Source organism: Lytechinus variegatus, chromosome 11 (assembly GCF_018143015.1).
Source record: "Lytechinus variegatus isolate NC3 chromosome 11, Lvar_3.0, whole genome shotgun sequence".
Taxonomy (NCBI): domain Eukaryota; kingdom Metazoa; phylum Echinodermata; class Echinoidea; order Temnopleuroida; family Toxopneustidae; genus Lytechinus; species Lytechinus variegatus.
Window position 1 is genome coordinate 10,589,295 of NC_054750.1, and position 16,943 is coordinate 10,606,237.

Below are 16,943 nucleotides of genomic sequence, written 5' to 3' on the forward strand. Positions count from 1 at the left end.
TCCTTAGTTTGCTTATTCATTTTTGTCTCTTTGTCCCTTTGTCTTCTATCTTTCTGCCCCTCTTTCTCTCTCCTTCCCTATTTTCGTCATTCTGTGTTTCTCGCTCTCCCGCTCTTCCCATTTTTCATTCTCTTCTCCACTTATTAAAAGTAAGAACTACATAGAATTAGACTTCAGAGGGCGACCTTCTTCTTTTTTGGGAGTGGTATAATTGTGTGGTAGGGAGTGTGGGGTGCGTGAAAGATTATATATATGTAATCTTCCTCCTCAAGGCTTGAAGAGTTTCATGAAAAAAAGTAGTTTATTTGATTTGACATAATTTTGATTTTAACATAGTATAAATATTGAAGTAATTTTATTCTATATTATGTACTTTTTTGGGAAAAGTTTTTTTTCACATAAAAAAAATGTTTCATTGTTATAGAAGAGAAATTTGGCTGTTTAATTTCATTTTCAATCATTTTAAAAATATGTGTAATCTCATTGATATTGATATATTTATTTGTTTGATTGTTTATTGATTGTATACATGCAAAGAATCTTTATTTATATTGGATTGTGATTGTCAACTTATTGATTTGAACATGTTGAAAGAGGAAGAAAATAAAATATTCAAAACAAAAAGGTTATGAGTTTACAACTGGTTCAGAATGTTACCATCACTATCATCATTATAGTCAACACCATTGTTTTCATCACCATCAACTCTACATTAGGTTTGTTTACAACTAGGGTATGACAGATTCTCATTATATCAATATTGCAATCATCATCATCACCACCATCATCATCACCATCATCACCATCATCATCATTGCTACCACCCACATTATCATCATGATCAGAACCACCACCATCATCATCATCATCATCATCATCGCTACCACCCACATTATCACCATGATCATAACCACCACCAAAAAAAAAAATGCATTAGCTATTACGATGCAAATGAAAAAATTATCATGTGGCACAAGAAAGTCACTTACAAGATCTGTTTGATGCTCATTATATATCAGCCATAATCTGTAATGTGACAATCTCCATAATAAATAAACTTTATGATCATGATAATGATTGTCTTTGATTATTATGGTATTGACAATCATCCTCATCACTAATATTATGATTCAAAACCATTGTAATGATCACCAATATTAAACATTATGATCATCATCATCATCAACATCATCATCATCACTACCACCACAATATCATCATCACCATCATCATCATCATCGCTACCATCACAATATCATCATCATCATCATCATCACTATCATCACTACCACCACAATATCATCATCATCATCATCACTACCACCACAATATCATCATCATCATCATCACTACCACCACAATATCATCATCATCATCATCACCATCATCATCAAGATCATCACCATCATCACAACTACCATCACCAACCTTCATCATCAATATCATCCCTCATATCATGAACACTGTATCCCCACCATCATCATCACATTCATCTTTGTAACAGACATCTCCACCATCCCCATCATATTATCCTCCATCTATTACATAACTTCCAATAAAGAATTCACTTAATCGTGTCTTGATGGTTGTACATACTATGTGAGTGACATTTAATTTTGATGCAAAACAAAAATAGTAGAAAAAAATTGACATGAAGAGAACAAACAAAAAAGAGAAATTTCACAAAACATTGCAGGGTGAAAAGTTTGCATAGAAAATACATAATGCGATAGAACACATCATTAGTAGATCCTCTCACCCCAATAAGGCCACAATAGGAGGAACATAACGCAGCACGAGACGTACAAAATGAAAAGACGATGTATACAAAACATTATCATCATTGAACTTAGTGAACCTACATACCTTCCATAATATATAGCATCTACAAAATGCAGGTTACTTCACCTACAGCATATTGAAAAACTTACTTCACCACATAAAGCGAAGTGAAACTTTTTTTTTAGAATACAAGTAAGATCATTCAGCCGGAAAACTGATGAGAATTTAACAGATACGCCAGTAATGAAACCGATTGACTACACTGCTGATGAAACAATACAATGAAGACCCTAAACATGAATATATAGTAAGATTGAAGAATACAAGGCCAGATTTAAAAAAAAAATCATCATGTTGAGACATGACAAGAATACTGTTCAGAATTGTAACAGAAAACAAATAGAATATGAAATTCTCTGCAGCATTTTTAAAAAGAAGGCTGTTTTGATGAATAAAAAAAGATACTACAAAAATTAATATAACATTCTCAACTCTAAGAGAAACTATTTAATTTTGAAATAGCCCTACAGCAGTGAATACATTCCATGGGTATTTCAATACCAATATTTTTGAAATGATGTTGTGGACGTGCGCAACATAGGCACCAAAAAAAAATAGTTGCAATCAGATGCAACCTGAAAAACCAATTGCAACTTGATTTTAAACCAACCACACGTGCAATTCTGAGACTTGCCCTTTACTTTTCAAGTTTCATTGAACAGTCTCTGTCTGCGGCGGGGCCTGGGCACTGATTTTCCTAATTTGTCAAATAATAAGACATACAATTTTTTTTAATCATTTCTACCTATTTTTTCTATGGGAAATTCCATAAAATAATCAACACTTTCCTATGCCGCCCCCCCCCCCATTTTCTCTATTTTACTTCATTTCATAAACTGCTGTAGCCATGATAATTTGTTGGCATTACAACTTCTCATATGAAATAGAAAACATAAACAAACCATTTTAAGAAGGTTACACAAATTATGGCCCTGTGTGAGGGTGTGTGTGTGTGTATAAGTACTTCAGAATCTTCAAATTCCCCAAACTCCCTTCATATTATGCAATGATATCTTAAACATGGAGAAACACACTGGCCCATATTCTGAAGTCTGCTTTGCCATGGTCTATAACGTCTGCGCTAAAATTATGGGAAGCCAAAAAATGTTAACACTGTGTTTACATTGTTCATATCTTATGTCTGTCGAGTTGATTCCTTGTACTACATTGATAAAGAAAACCATTTCATTCCCAGGCAGTCATTAATAGCTTGAGTGCCAAGTGAGCTGATGATTTGAATTTCTACTGTTTGATATTTGCGTCCCAATTGGCTATCCATAGTTACACCACAGCTTTCAGACCATAATATGAATCAAACCTGAGTTCAGAGTACAGCCAACTTATTTGTGATATTCCACAAAAACTGTACAATGCAAAAAAAAGACCAAAGAACAAAAATATGCTTGGCATTTAAGCAGTACGAGATATAATACCTCAGATTGAAGATTCAGTGCAAAATACATGACAGGCTTAGACATTGTATCATTTAAAAATTCTTTTACTACTGACACAGTGAATGAATTGGCTCCTAATGCCCGAGCTGGGTCTCGATACAGTTTCTTAATAAAATGCTGAAATTATATTTTCCACAACAAGTATTGTAATGAGAGAGTATTTGGATAAAAGGACTATTTGTTTTCATTCTTGTTTAGAATCAGGTTTAAATTTTCCAAAAAGAGACCATGAGAAAAAAAAAAGGAAAGAAAAAAAAGGTGGGGAGAAAATAAACCATAAAATCAAAGCCAAAAGTTAGTATAACTACTGAATAGGTAACTACAAAATTCTTTTTTTTTTAGATAATGGTTTGGCATCAAGATTTTGATCAATGAGTTGAGATTAAGTTGCAAAGAAAAAATAAAGGTACAAGATGAGGTGTTGAAAGTGATACAAATAAAACTTCTCTATTTCGCTGAACAAGGGATAAAAACTTATAAACATGAAAACAAATGACATACCTGGTAGAAATTAAACAAGATATACAACAGTTGAAAACATTTTAGCTTTACCACTCAGCAGCCATTATAGCACAAAATATTATCATCATCATGAAAAGCAAATTCTTTCTCATGTTTTGCATATTATCAATAAATAACATATAAAAACAGTTACTTCTTTTTCCCCCAGCATTAATCTGCGTTGAATGGAGGCCGCCTCCATCCACATTACCAATAGCTATATCACATATTATATATAGATAATTTTTTGTTATATATTTATATATTCATATATTTTTTTGTTTATTTGGATGTGTGTACAGATTGATGAAATATGCTGTTTTATACAAATATTATATACAAATTATATGTACAGCTTAGGTTGATAGTTGTCTGCTCACCACATACTCTCACTTCCAATAAATGGCTAATAAATTGATCTTAAAATGTAACTTTTATGAAATAAATCATCGAAGCAAAATATAAAATGTTTATTTTTCAGCAAGTATCCTATCACAATTTCGGCTGGTTGCTTCCTTAGTTTTATGATAGCTTAAGAATACTGAAGAATGATAATTTCAGACAACATTTGAACAAGTGATTCTCCGGGATTGTACTCCCTTACTGTAAAACAAGAAAAACAATTCAAAGACATAAATGAAATCTTGAAATAAAGTATATTAGTGGTAGTAGAATACAATTAAAAATACCAAGTAGTACTCAAATTCAACATATATGTATGATTTCATGTAAGTTATACATTCAATATTGTGTGACATTGTCACTAAAATTCGAAGCAATATCTAGTTCTTAAGATGCTGGTAGCAAAGATTTTGGCGAGATGTCCTTTTCTTACTTAAATTTAAAACTAGAAAGCATTATTTTCAAGTATCCTCTTCAATTCACTGCTGAACATAACTATAACATTAATCTGTATACCATTCCTAAAACATTATAATGCAGTGCTCTAAAAGAATGATTTTTGAGCACCAAATTTAATACAATACTGAATAAAGAATTTCCTCAAGCCCTCACACACACCTTTCGGTATTTGAACAAGTAAATATAAAATGCAATCACTATCCCTATAGTAATCACTTATGTCCTCTCGGGGCCAGAGGGGGTACATCTATGATAAGCTCCCCAAATTCTTGCATTTCATTGGCTAAAATAAAAGCACATTCTTCAGTGAAAATCACTGACAAAATGTGTCATGAAACACTCCCCTGACATGTAAGTTAACATAAACATTAATGGACCTAAAGCAGTGCACTGTGGTACTCCCATATCATAATCTCCATTACTGAAGATGTGATGATCTCAAATCCAAGCAATATACCTGCTATAAAACATTTTAATCTTAATTTGAAAGGGTTTTCATTACTCGTAACAGATTCAACGAATAATAAATTTACACAGGAGTTATAACTATTACATCGTAAATTGAAATAATACACAAATGCTTATTCTTCTGCAAACCAAATCCATTCTGCTCTAGTAGAGTTGATATGAGTGACTTAAATTTCTAACAAAACTGTTTCTCTAATCTAGATCACACACAGCACAAACTTTCACATTAAGTACTTTTAAATAGTTTAATCTTCTTAAATTCAATATACAAACAAAGAAGTAAAAATAATCCATTTTACAAACGAAAATTATCTTTGTTACAATTAAAATAACATTTAAAAAAATTAGATGCTGTACACATGAAATTCATTTTGATGCTATCTGCACAGTAAGAGAAATATTTTCAAAAAAATATATATGTAAAATATTCTTAACATCATCTCTAGTGCGCAGCAAACAATTGGTAAAAATAAGCACCATGTTGAAGGAGAAATCGAAATGCACTGATTAATATCAATATCAAGAATATTTTTTTTAAGGCTGACTCTCTTTTGGCAAAGGTGGGGTAATTCTTAAAGGCACCATCAATCCATATAGCTGGTAATTGCCCATAAATAAATTAAACCTCAATTAAATCATAAACAAGTTAATATTATTGAAGTATTGTATTGAGGATAATTCCCTTTATTTGCATTGTTTACAAAATGACAAAATATAAAAAAAATACATATATAACAGTTGTGAGGTTGGTATCTGTAAGACAAGTTTGTCTTTTCTCAATGCAAAGAAACAGGTAGCATATTACACTGTATAGTTAAAATCACATTGAAACAATCTGTGGCACACTAATCATGTGACACTTGATCACATGACAAATAAAGAATCAGGTGACCATGATATATTATTACATATATAAAACAAAATGAAAGCCTAGTTGGTTACATACCTCCCCTCATACAAAACACATTTGACAATTAAAAAAAAACAAGAATGCTGCATAGTGCTGGATGGAAGACAGTTGCATATAATTCATGGCAGTTCTTGCTGCATCCTATCACATGATCAGTCACATGACCTAACCACCTGACAGGACACCCTATCAGCTGGAGCAGGTTCTGCAGCACATTTTGCGGAAGTATTCGTTGTTGCAAAATCTGAATTTCTTGACAAGAGGGCAGTATGTGACAGAGCTGGCATCTTGACAACCTGGGCAATGAATGAAAGAAATTGAATTGAATTGAATTATTACCAAATAACACTATCAGGTACAATTACAAGGAATAGCACATCACATATAAACAAAACATTTGGTAATTGGAGCTAACATAATAGCAAGATGCTAATCGAGGTTAGCCCCAAATAATGTCATTATCATAGTTTAAACAATGAATTCAACTAAATCTCAATATTATATTGTACATAAAATTCAGTACTAATTCTACTTATTACTGTTGCAGAAAATTTTGATCTTTTTTACACTATTAACAAGAAAAAAATATCTTAATTATTCACAAAATCTTTACATAGAATTAATTGTTTCAGGCAGTATTTTACCATACCTAATTAATTATAATCTTCCAGTAGCACTAATTTTAACGATTTTTGATAAATATCTTATGACAAGTGGTGTTTCTAATATCACTTGGTAGATGATTCCATAAAGTAGGACCAGAAAATTAAATTGATTGTTTTCCCAAATTGGTATTATTTTTGTCAAGATTAACATTTCGCTTTTCTCTGTTTCTTGTATTGGAAGGATGGTCTATAAATGAAAAATAATCAATAAAACTATGTATTATTCTGAGGAATGAAATGAATCTACATGTATGTGACAGGTAACTTAATGAGGGCCTTGGTTCAGTAAACTCTGTATCAATAAATAATGCTAAGATTCCGTCTGAAATTCATTCACAGCCAATCAATGGAACCACTTTGGTAGATCATACAAGCAGCTTGTGATTTACCAATGATGAAACAAGGAAATTATCTAAAATAAGTAAGCTGAGCTTCTTCAAGCTTTCTTGTGCTTATTATATAAAAAAAAAATTGATGATGAAGGATGCGTTGTAAGATATTGAGTTTAAAACAACCATTGATATTCTCCTTTTAAGGTCATCTAGCCCCTCCTCCCCCTGATCTTATGAGAACTTATGGTCTAATGGAGCTGGTTTTGACATCTCATGCTTTACCAAATTAAGACTATGTTAGAAACTACTACGCAATGATCTCTTGATATTCATGGCATACACAACAAAAAAGTAAAGAATTAATATACATGTATTAAAATCATATAAGTAGATGGTGAAACTGTCATTCTCCAGTCTCCAGTCACCATTTCCCAGCCCCCCCCTCCTGATCTATCAAGTACTTACTCTCTGGTGGTGCAGGTATTGTACCACATGGACTCTCACACTGTCTTTGTCTGCTTGGTCTCTCTGAAGCATGGCAGTTCTGATCTCGGAGTATGAGACCGTTCTGAGCCATACAGCTGACTGGCCGGTTCTGCTGACCCATACCACACCGAGTATTGCACTGGAGATAGGATGGGAAAAAAATGCATTAGCTATAATGATGCAAATGAAAAAAATATTATGTGGCACAAGAAAGTCACTTAGAAGATCTGTTTGATGCTCATTACTATATCAGCCATTATCTGTTATGTGACCATCTAAATAATAAATAAACTTTATGATCATGATCATGTCTTTGATTATTATAGTATTGACAATCATCCTCATCACTAATATTATGATTGAAAAACATCATAATAATCACCAATGATAAACATCATCATCATCATCATCATGAACATCATCATCATCATCATTATCATCATCACCACCACAATATCATCATCATCATCATCACTACCACGACAATATCATCATCATCATTATCATCATCATCATCATCATGAACATCATCATCATCATCATTATTATCATCACCACCACAATATCATCATCATCATCATCACCACTACCACGACAATATCATCATCATCATTATCATCATCATCATCATCATCATCATCACTACCACGACAATATCATCATCATCATCATCATCACCACCATCATCATCACCATCATCATCATCATAATCATCATCATCATCATCATCATCATCATCATCATCATGAACATCATCATCATCATCATCATCATCATTATTATCATCACTACCACCACAATATCATCATCATCATCATCATCATCATCCTCATCACTACCACCACAATATCATCATCATCATCCTCACTATCACCACAATATCATCATCATCATCACCATCATCATCATCACTCCCATCACCACGACGACCATCAATGATCATCCAAGGAATTCCCTTACCTCACTCCAATCACCAGCAATCCACCTAGGTGGTGGGCAATCCCCTAGGTTGCACGGCATTCTGTAGACCGGCATGTCTGCTTTGTTACACATGATATGTGAATAGGTCTGCCTCCGGTCACTGCTCATGCACTGGACGTGACGCTGTTTGTGACCGGGTCCACACGATGGATAACACTGCAAAGCAACAAACAATAAAAGTGAATATTGATTACCTATATTTCATATTAATCATGCTATACTCGTTCCATCAAATTATCTAAACATGTAAGGAGTATTAATTTGATAAGTTTATACAACACAATCATGAATACATGATGCAATGTTATCAAGAGTAGGGATGACCTAACAGATCACTCCCCCAGTACAATAAACATACTGCTAGAGAGAGTCTGATAAGCAATATCTGTAACATATTAGCTCACTAATGTCTGAAGTTTTTCTTCCTCCTTTATTTTTTTCTCCTCCATTTCCTCATTTTCCACTCTTTCTCCTCCTCCTACTCCCCTTTTCTCCTTTCCACTCTTTCTTCTTCTCCTCCACCTCATCCTTGTTTCCCACCCTGTCTAGTCTTCTCCAACTCCTACTTTTTCACTCCTCCTTTCTGTCTCCTCCTCCTAATCATTACTCTTATTAATTCCTAAAACTTCCTAAAAGTGCTTATTTGTTAGCTTCATTTTTATATTAGGCACATCACCACCACCTCTATCACCATGAATAGGAGCTACCTAGCGAGAATCCCACTCACCTGTGCCCAAGGTCCAGTGATCCATACAGGTGGACATTCCCTGTGACCGCACGTCATGATCTCCGCTGGTTTATGTTCCTCACATAACGCCTCGTCCACCACCTCATCCTCGTGTTGGGTCACCTTGGTGGTACATAGAACTGTCCTGGTCTTCTCTCCGTTACCACACGTCCTCGTACACTCAGACCATGCAGATATCTGCCATCTACAAGTCAAATACAAAAAGATCATCAATGCATATAGAATCACATCCTTTGATAGCAGAAATTCTAGCTCAGATACATATTATTTGATTTATGATTTTGAAATCCTGATTTGTGATTGGTATTTCAATTTGGAAACTGTTATTTATCTGTTTGTTGATTTTTATTTTATTCTTGCCAGGTATCAATATCATAGAATGGAAACATCAGAGAGCATCAAAATGATGAGAAATAAAATGATAAGGGGATGAGAGTGAGGAGAAAGAGGGAGAGAAAAAGAGGAGGGGAGGGGCACAAAAAATGAATATGAAGACAAAACAAAAGAACAGAGCAAAGAAGAACAAGAAAAGGAGAGATTGATAAATAGATAGATAGATAAATAGATAGTGTGAGGGAGTGAGTGAACAGGCAGGAACAAGAGAGCAAGAGAGAGAGCAAGCGAGAATATAATACTCACTCAGGTGGGCAAGCCTGTGTATTGCATGATACGGTCCTTCTCTCAGGTTTAGGATGATCACAGAATGTATCGCTAACAACGGTCTCATCATCTACTCTTACACACTGCATCTCAGATACTGATACACCTGTCAAAAAACAACAATGTTTATTGATAAACATATCTAAAACCTATCTATCTATCTATCAATCTATCTATGGGATAACCTAGATAAGTAATTTTACTTTTGTTATTCCCTCCACTGCATTGTAATATGCTTACTTTGCACACTTTTATTTTGATTGTAGATATTCAATAAATTAAATTCAATTCAATTCTATCTATCTCCTCAATTAATCATTTATCTATGATTATGAAAATCACTGAATCCACTATCCATCTATATATCAATCCATCCATCTGTCCGTCCATCCATTCAATCATTATTCAACATGTAAATTTTACCACATATTTCCTTTATGGCATTTTCTTTGTCAAAGTTCACCTATTCATTTTCTCTTTCTTTCTTCAACCGTACACTATTGTCTTTGTCACAATTCTATCCTTTTATTTTCTGTCTTGCAGTGTTTGAACATACTTGTAAATTACTGTTATTATGTCTTTGTAGTGTAGAAGGTGAATGAATCAAATAAAATCAAGTCATTCTCACCTCCTGCACATGTAACAGAGCACTGTGACCATTCCCGTCTCTCCCATGTAAACGCCATCTGTCTATCGCCTTGGTTTGTTCTCGTTACCGGACGATTGAAAGAATATCTGATCCCCTGATTTTCTTCCTGAACCAGTAACTAGAAAAGAAACAAAAATCAACTCTAAACTCAAAATCTTTTCATTGTTGTTGATGTTCTTGTTTTTAGGGGCTCACATTCCTGAAGAATATATGCATCATTTTCATTTATATTATCTTCCACTCAATTCATAACCAATCTATATCTATTTTATCAACCAGATAAATAATTTAATAGGTTCATTCGCAATATAAAAAAAAACCTTTCAGCAGCTCATTATTCATATTCCTAAGAACAATCATTTTAAGTATTTGATTTATTACAAAATATTCTGCAATTGGTAACAATTTTCATCGTTTCTATGACTAAACCAAAATGTGTAGAAAATCAATAAACAGCTAAGTTGTCAACAACTTATATCTGAAAATATTTCACTGAAATTTGAAGAGGTAGTTACCATGACAACAAGTTCTTGATTGGTTGGTCCTAGTGCCCTGAGCATCTCTGGTGCATCATCAGGTCTCTCATAGATGAAAGTGGACCCTGCCACATCATAAGATTTTGGCCAATCTATCATCCACTCAGCATTAATGTAGTAATCATTATTCACCGACTTCAGCGCTAGAAGGAATAAAGGCAATAAACGATCAGCGTTGTGTGAATGTACGTTGATGAAGTCTCCATTTTCACAAAATATAAATCACGAGGTTCTTTTCACAAATGCATACTTCTTCTTCATTAATGTAATTGATTATATATTCACATAAAATCATGTGCTAGTATGCTTTTTTTTCAATCGTAACGATGACTCAGTCCTGTTTATAACATTGAGTTGATCGATTTCACTTTATTTACTTCAGGTGCATATTAATGGACATTAAAGAGAAATTCCAGTAGTTGCAGTAAACACTGATTTCATGAGAAAGTCTGTAAAACAAGGCTTAATTGTCAGTATATCATCGAGGATCTAGATCTGGTACAGCTACATGAACTTAATAAAATCTTGATATCTACGCTGAAAAATGTTCACGCCGAAGATCCCCAACACAGATAAGCGCACGTGGGACAGTGTATAATTATTGCTTTGAATGTCGTGCCCGACGCCCTACCCGAATCCTGTGCTTTATTTGCTGATTTCTAAGCAATTACACAATTTCTTCCAGAATCCTTTGGCACATACGTTTTATTTATGCAAACAGACACTTTGGTGGTCATTTCATTGGATTCTGTACGAACTCATTTTGATATCATTACCAAAACTAGCCTTTACCTTTAAGTAAATTGAAATGAAAAGTGAAATTAAGTGTGGGGCAAATCAAAATCGTTCTGACTTATGACATAATTTGGAATCTTGCATGCAAAGATTAACTCATCAGTGCTTCTCATCCAATTAAATCAAAGAAAGTTGTTCAGGGCCCCATCTCACAAAGAGTTTGAGATTGATGCGATCAATCACAACTATGGAAAGCCAGTAAAGTCAACATATAAAATGTATGTTTGTTACAATTTTTTTCTAGATGTGAATGTACATCCATAAATTTATTGATTTCTTGACAATTTGGTGTGTTCTCCTTCATCAACACAGGACATTTTGCAAATTTCCTGCAGGAAAAATTATGACACTGATGGATTTCCAATCGCAACTCTTTGTAAGACGGGGCCCAGATCTAGAAACTTGTCAGAAACCAAATGTTGATGAAATGCTTCAGGATTGGCTATTGCTTACCTAAATAGTTTCTAGAAATGGCCATCTCTTGCAGACTGATGTGGACAGAACCTCTAGGAATGGTAAGGATTTCTTGGTAGTCTCCTGCAACCAGCTCCCCGTTGTATGTACCTACAACAGTCTCACATGAACTACCATCTCCTCCGCACACACGACACTTGTCTTCCCTGGCTTCCGAGCCTAATATCTTATCACATCCTACAGCCTGTTTAATAAATATAGCAGAAACAAACATATAGCAACAAGTTGCATAGATCTACACTACAAATTTTCATTAATACAGCATGGTAAAAAAATGATATCCTGTAATTACACAAAAAGACAATGATAAAGTGTGTAGCTCAACATGTATATACAGTTCTTAACAATGTATTTAGATTTCAAAACTTCTCTGTGAATAACTTTTCTAATATCTTAATAGATACCTCCTAATTCTGCAAAGTCTTGAGTGTGTGATTTTTGTAAATATATGTAAAACACCCCAGGGTCCCATAACACAAATGTTAGCGATTAATCGTACGTTTGATTTTCACAATTGATTGTACATTGTAGTCAATGGAATCAGTCGTAGAAAAATGTTCTACGATCATTGCTAAGTTTTGTGTTACGGGGCCCTGGTCTTTCTTCTCATTGATCTCATGTTCTAAAAGCACTCAGGTACATTAAACCATAAACCAAGTGCTTAAATTAAATGAAGGTCATGGCATTGGATGCCTCATTACTGGTCTTGATGCCCATCTCATTGGCTACGGAGATTCATTGTGCCATTTTTCATATCTTCCACTTGTGCTGTAATATAGAAATGAGCCCTGTGTAAAACCTAGGGCCTGTTGCATAGAACTTTTTACCTGAGAAAACTATGGTAAAAACTGAAAACTAAGGTTAGTCTGATTTCTGCCATTGACTTTAACACAGGGCAAAAACTCTGGTAAAAACAACCTGAGTTTTCTCAGGTAAAAAGTTTTATGCAACGGGCCCCTGTTCTTGCCCTGTAAATTGTTAAAAGGCCCGCCAACTTAAGGTACAATCATTGATTCCAACTTACATGGCACTTCCCGTTGATGCATATATCTAGAGAATCCGGTTTGTGTCTCTTGGAGTAGCATCTCGTACCATCGACCACCTTCGGTATCCTCTGAAGATGATTTCCCCCGGAGGAAACACACGAAAGCTGGCAAGGTTCGGGGTTCGGACTCACGTACGGCTCCCACGTATAGAACTGACCATGGTAGACCTCGTTGTTCAAGGCTGAACATTGGACGGAGAGAAAGTCTCGCGAGTTTTCGGGACAATCCTGGAATAGAATGAAAAGCACGATGAAGGCAAAATGAATTAGAATTCAAGAGGAACATGTAGCACAACCACCCCTATAACTACTACATTCTACAACATCCAGATCCAGAAGTAAATCATACACTATGGTCGTATTCTGAAGTCAGGTTTAACTCAGACCACGGTCTAACTCTGTGCTAAAATTATGGTTGAATTATGAGTTGAATATTTCTTATGTTTACTATTTTGATTCCTTTTGCTTTCACAATGAAGAAAAATAGTTCAGTTATCATTCCCAGACAATTATGAACAATTTGGATGTCATATGAGTTAACAAATTGAAAGAGTACTGTTATGGATTTGTGCTCCACTTGGCCCTCCATACTTAAGCCACAACTCTAAACCACGGTTTAATTTAAACCCGAGTTCAGAATAGGGGCCTATGATTGGATCATACAAAGGTACTTACATTGGTATTACATGATCTATATCTACTTCTCTCTCCTGTGCAGTACTGGCCTCGATTTCTTGGCCTGGTAAATTAAGAAAAAAGAAAGAAAACATATTAATTTCATTATTTCACAAACTTAAAGATAATCATAATGTGCTCCTACCTTTATCTAGCTGTAAAAAATGCTTGAAAAAACACACACAAGAATTTCTATGTTTATTTAATAAGAATTTGGGTCAGCTTTTCATGAAATTCAATAACTTCTGAATGGAAATTCTAAAATATGAATTAGGCTCAAGTTTAGCATCATCTGCCCCTATTTGACTCAATCTGGCCTAGAGATCAACTTGTGTCAATGTTATTCAACAGTGCGCCCCTATTCGAGAGGTATCATGTGAAAGTATTAAATGTAGAATTTAGCAGTCACATCGTGTTGAAAGAAAATATTCACAGTCCGTTGCACATTGCACTTACAATTTTACAATTCATAGATTAATTTCAGCTGTAGAAAATCAGTTCATACACCTTGTTAAAAAAAACAGATCCAGTAATCAATAGTAAATTGGCAATTAATTGCATATGATTGATATGGGGAACCTCATTTTGCAATTGATAACTAGTTTTTTGCACATGCCTGAAAGACTTAGAGCAAAGGAATGAGAATGGAAGTCCAACTTACTCGGGATTATTGCACTGTCTCTCTGAGTTTGAGACACCCCCACCACAGGTCCTGGAACAGTCTGACCACGAGGACCAGGTCCCCCAGGAACCATCCACAGCTTGAGGTCTGGTCCCATACTCTACACAGTCGCCTAGATAGCACCACTGTGTTACAAGTAAACAAAAAAAAAGTTTAGACTAGTATGAAGACCAAGGTCCTGTAATGCTCAGTTATTGATGATTCCACCAATGATTTTACTGCTAATTGCACACAATTATCTACGCAAAGCATCAAGGAAATCAGTCAAAGAATTAATTATTTTTATTTTGTGTTATGGGGGCACAGGACATCATTTCATGATGGCTGATCATGGACAGATAGTAGTTCTTATTATAGTAATAGTGAGTGACAAATAATGCAGGACCAGCTGGAAAAAAAAATCTGTACCTCAAGTGGCTACCCTGGGTAAAATAAGGGGTCATTACTCTTACTTACTCCTTCTGATATAAGAGATGTTTGGCATCGCGTTCCTTCCGCAGCCGGTGTTCCTGTTCTCCAACATGCTCTTGTGTTTGGCTTCTGACAAGCTAGCTCCCGACATATATTCTACATGAGAGGGAAATATAAAGAAATATACACTTGCATTTAATATCGATGCACCGACATATATTTTACATATGGGGGCATATAAAGAAATATATCATTCAAATTATTGCAATGTGTTGACATAATAAAGAGGGATACATAAAGGAATATATAATTGCATTAATTTGAATGTGTTGACATATATTCTATAAGAAAGGGAAATATAAAGAAATACAAAATGGATTTATTTCAATGCAATGACATATATTCTACAAGAGAGGGAATATGAAGAAATACACAGTTGCATTCATTTTGGGTGTATGATTATTTCCTGTAAAACATCAATACAAAACAATCTGGCAAAGACTTTACTTGTCCAATTTAAGTATTCTTATAATTCCAGTTAGGATTCGTCCCCTTTCTCAATTCATACACTTGCCCCAAACTGCACAAATCAACAAAGATCATTATCTAGCTAAAATATGAAACCAAGCAAATCATACACAAACAATATTTTCTTTCAGCTTATATGGAACTTTATCATTAAAATGATCAAAACATAATCAAACATCGGAATGGCTGTGAGTAATTTATGTAATAAAGAACTCAGGAAGTATGTAATTAGAGAGTGGTTTGTATGCTACTGTTATTTAGTGCAATCCACAGATTAGAAAAAAAATACATTAACATGATTTATGGCAGCTGTAACTCTGCCCATAGCATGTATCACGATCATGCTAATATTGTATTTCAAAACAAAAGTAATTTACAAATCCTTTTCAATTTACACATTATCTGTAGGATGTTAAAAATAACCGAAATCCCAATTTGCACTGACTTGGATAGTATCAGCTTGCCAACTGGTGGAATTAACGTTTATTGGTGGAATTCAGAACTGTTTAGTATGATTCAATATTAATTGATGACAAGTATTACGCATGTTTGGATGTAACACCCAAATAAACCATTGAAATTCATATATAAATGTCTCCCAAACCAGCCCAATTAGACTATACATGCAACACATACATATGCATAATATGGAAAACCAACTAAATGTTGAAAAATGTTATGGTAATGAACTCCCAAAATGTGCCAAGATTTCACGAACTACCCAAACAGCAAATCATTATTGCGTCATTTACAACTCGATAGCGTCATGTCAGATATTCAATGTAAACTAAAAAAGAAAAGCTTCCAATATAATTTCTATTTTGCATGACAAACCAACAAACTGTAGTGATGTTGCAAGTCTACAAAGAGCTAATGAAAAAAGAAACAATCTTTAGGGCATGAAACATCCATAATAATCACTTTTACATCATAATTACTCAGCTGCATCCATGCCTCATGGCATACACTTTTGTGGTAATGTTGTTCCCTATTTGTGAAATTGATATATCTAGCATGCAGGCAGAAATGCTGGGCCATGACTCAAGATTCATCAAGGGTTACATTGTACTGACAGCCTTACTTTACTTTTTGGCGATAGACAGCTATAGGCCTTTGACAGTTGTTACTGATGACTAGTTTAATAAAACACATCCCTAGATGGAATAGGGAAATCATAATGGAAACCTGGGCCCCGTCTTACAAAGAGTTACAATTGACCCAAACAATCGTAACTCTATGG

At 34.4% G+C, this 16,943-nt stretch overlaps 1 protein-coding gene across 1 annotated transcript in view; it reads right to left on the reverse strand.

The window, feature by feature from the left end:
* Positions 1–1,579: 1,579 nt before the first annotated feature.
* The window catches only part of LOC121423587 (A disintegrin and metalloproteinase with thrombospondin motifs 6-like), a 53,199-nt gene continuing 37,835 nt past the window's right edge, over positions 1,580–16,943 (reverse strand). Inside the window, exons 8-19 of the mRNA XM_041618956.1 lie at positions 15,221–15,331; positions 14,744–14,889; positions 14,083–14,146; positions 13,387–13,635; positions 12,342–12,546; positions 11,073–11,236; positions 10,537–10,675; positions 9,888–10,014; positions 9,228–9,432; positions 8,480–8,656; positions 7,499–7,658; positions 1,580–6,332 (exon numbers count right to left, since the gene is read on the reverse strand). Of these exons, the coding sequence (XP_041474890.1) occupies positions 6,226–6,332; positions 7,499–7,658; positions 8,480–8,656; positions 9,228–9,432; positions 9,888–10,014; positions 10,537–10,675; positions 11,073–11,236; positions 12,342–12,546; positions 13,387–13,635; positions 14,083–14,146; positions 14,744–14,889; positions 15,221–15,331 (1,854 nt within the window). The 3' untranslated portion in view covers positions 1,580–6,225. The remainder of the gene's footprint in view (positions 6,333–7,498; positions 7,659–8,479; positions 8,657–9,227; positions 9,433–9,887; positions 10,015–10,536; positions 10,676–11,072; positions 11,237–12,341; positions 12,547–13,386; positions 13,636–14,082; positions 14,147–14,743; positions 14,890–15,220; positions 15,332–16,943) is intronic.